Consider the following 2,748-nt stretch of genomic DNA (forward strand, 5'->3'; position numbering starts at 1 on the left):
TTTAATGAATGACTCTGATATGCTCATTTCTGTCTAAATAATGAGCCATTTCAGGGCAGGATCCACGTCGTCTTCCCCCTGTGAGCCCTCCTCAAGAAGAAGGAATGAATGCTTGTTGAATGAGTGAATGACTGCAGTCCTCCTTCCCCAGCCCATCAATGGAAGCAGAAAATGCACAGCCCTGTCAATTCCAACATGAGCCTCCCGAGGGGCTGGTAAGGACAGTATTTCTGCAGACTCTACCATGCTTTTATGCCTGCATTGAAACGCCAGTGATTGTGCATGTGGCTGTACAACTTCCCAAGACTCACCGGTTTGGTTTTTTTTGGTTTTGTTTTTGATGTTGATTTTTTTGTTGTTTTTTTCTGCCACACCACGGGACAGGCGATATCTTAGTTCCCCGACCAGGGATCGAACCCATGCCCCCTGCGGTGGAATCACGGAGTCTTAACCACTGGACCACCAGGGAAGTCCCTCACCCGGTTTTAACCACGAAAAGTCCTGTGTCCCAGGAAAACTGTGATGGTCGGTCACTTGACAGCAACTCCCTTCTCTCTGGGCCTCATTTTTTTCTCATTCTCATATGAGAGGGTTGGTTCTCTTCTCATCTCTACATATCACATCTAAGATTTTAGGAACAGGCCAGAGGGGAAGAGGTGAATCAAAGAAGGAAGAAAGACTCAACTTGGAATTTTCTGAGAGATCTTTATTTTTCACAAAGAGAGTGAATGGGCACTGCCACCCCGGCCTTGGTTCTAGTGGTTTGCAATGGTCTGAAAAAAGAGATGGGAAAAACCAGAATAGTCTAGTCAGGAACACAGCTTCTGACGCCATATGGAACTGAGTTCAACTCCCAGCCACGTCACTCATTGGCTGTATGACCCTGGGAGAGTGACTTGAGCTCTCTGAGCCTCAGTTTTCTCATCTGTACAATGGGGGTAATCATAGTACTTACCTCATGGGGGTTTTAAATTAAACTATTAACTAAGGTGTCATCATGGTGCCTGGCATATGTTTAAGAGTCCATAAATGGTGGCTAAGACTATTGTCACGAACAGTATTAATCCTCCCTGACCACTCATTGCCAGATGAGGTTTGCACTCTCACTGGGGCCTGAGCTTCACCTATCACAGCTTCCACATCATTTTGCTCATTTAATTGTCTGTTCCCCACAAGCCACACATCACTCCTCCGTGACAAGAAAAGACCTGGATCAAAGGAGGCACTTCATATACACTTGTTGAAAAAAGGAAGTTCAGCAGTAATTCAAAGCTCCACCCAGAAGCCCTTGAGATTCTTAGGGCCACACTGTAGCAGAAAACATCCTCAGACCCTTCTGGCATGTGCCCCACTCCCACTACTGACCTCCTAGGATCAGGATCTGCTGTTCTCACCCATCCCCCCAGCACCTCTGAGAAGAACCAGCACCCGGAGCCCTCGCTGCTTGCCCTATCCTGCTTACCTCCTCAATCCAGTCATTGAAGGCCGAGACTCGCGTGAACACTGTGGGCTTCTTGGGGGTGTTGCAGCCAAAGGCAGAAACGAAGCTGGTCACGCCGTGGACCTGAAAGGAGCCATCTGCTGCCGGGCAGTTGAGGGGTCCTCCAGAGTCACCCTGGAATGGTTGGAGAGCAGTGGGGGACTGAGCTGTGTCTGAGCTTTAAGGAATTGGTTCTGAGTTTGGGGATGTTGAGAAACCCTTCTATGACTTGACCTCTCTGAGCCTCAGTTTGCTCCTTTGTGATGAGGAATGATATATATCTTACAAGATTTTGTGACAGTTAAATGAGGTGATAAGTATATGGTCTTAGCGCAGTGCCTGGTAGAGAGGAAGCAATCAATAAATGGTGGTTCTGATTATTAGTACCACAGTTAGTTATTAATATTGTTATTCATATTCACTTGTAGTACAGTGAGAGTATGGCTTAATTATAACTTCAGGACCCCAGATTTGAAGGTGACTTTAGAGATCATGGTGTCCATATCCCTTGCTGTACTGATGGGAATCCTGAGGTCGAGGAAGGGACAGTGACTTGCCCCAGGTCAAGTCAGTGTGTGAGCTGGGACTAGAGTCCAGAGACCAGAGCTGTGTGCCTGGGCCGCAGTGACTTCCTCCAAGTCCTGCCTGGCCTGGAGGCTGAATGAGCCCAGCAGTCAAGATTCCTCCCGCTCCTCCCAGGCAGATAGCAGAAGTACCCTGGGCCCTCCACACCCAGCGGAGCGGCTGTAGCCCCGCATCACCTCGGGCAGACGAGAGCTGCTGACTCACATTGCACCCAGAGCGGCTGTCCCCGCCGGCGCACACCATGGTTTTCTTCAAGGCACTGCCCCACCAGTCCCACTTGGAGCAGTGTTCGTAGTCTACCACAGGGAGCAGGGCCTGCTGCAGCTTGTCCGGGAGCGGCCCACTGGCTGTGGAGATAGAGAGCATTGAGCAGGAGCTGTAGGGGTGCAGGGCTAGGGCTGGGACCTGGGAGTTAGGACTGGGAGCCCCAGAGTGGGATGGGGGGTTTGAGGAAAAGCCACTCTTCTAGTCTGATGGGAAGTCTCCTCCCACCAGGTTATGTGGTCCTGCCTACTTTGTCCATCAGAACATCTCCAGCACCTGGCACACACAAGACACAAAAAAGTCTTCCATTGAACACATTCACGTTTGGGAGGGTGAGGGGAGAAGGCTGCCTCTGGAGGAGGAACGGAAGAAAAGTGCAAGGATGCTCCTGTGTTGCCCTCAGCCCCCCCCCCCCCCCC

The 2,748-nt window shown here is 50.4% G+C and overlaps 1 protein-coding gene across 1 annotated transcript in view; it reads right to left on the reverse strand.

Moving 5' to 3' along the window:
• Positions 1–685: 685 nt before the first annotated feature.
• CELA3B (chymotrypsin like elastase 3B) overlaps positions 686–2,748 on the reverse strand; it is a 6,244-nt gene continuing 4,181 nt past the window's right edge. The window contains exons 6-8 of the mRNA XM_007459209.1: positions 2,270–2,412; positions 1,463–1,615; positions 686–773 (exon numbers count right to left, since the gene is read on the reverse strand). Coding sequence (XP_007459271.1) covers positions 756–773; positions 1,463–1,615; positions 2,270–2,412 — 314 coding nt within the window. The 3' untranslated portion in view covers positions 686–755. The remainder of the gene's footprint in view (positions 774–1,462; positions 1,616–2,269; positions 2,413–2,748) is intronic.

Source organism: Lipotes vexillifer, unplaced genomic scaffold (genome assembly GCF_000442215.2).
Source record: "Lipotes vexillifer unplaced genomic scaffold, Lipotes_vexillifer_v1.1 scaffold496, whole genome shotgun sequence".
NCBI classification, from domain to species: domain Eukaryota; kingdom Metazoa; phylum Chordata; class Mammalia; order Artiodactyla; family Lipotidae; genus Lipotes; species Lipotes vexillifer.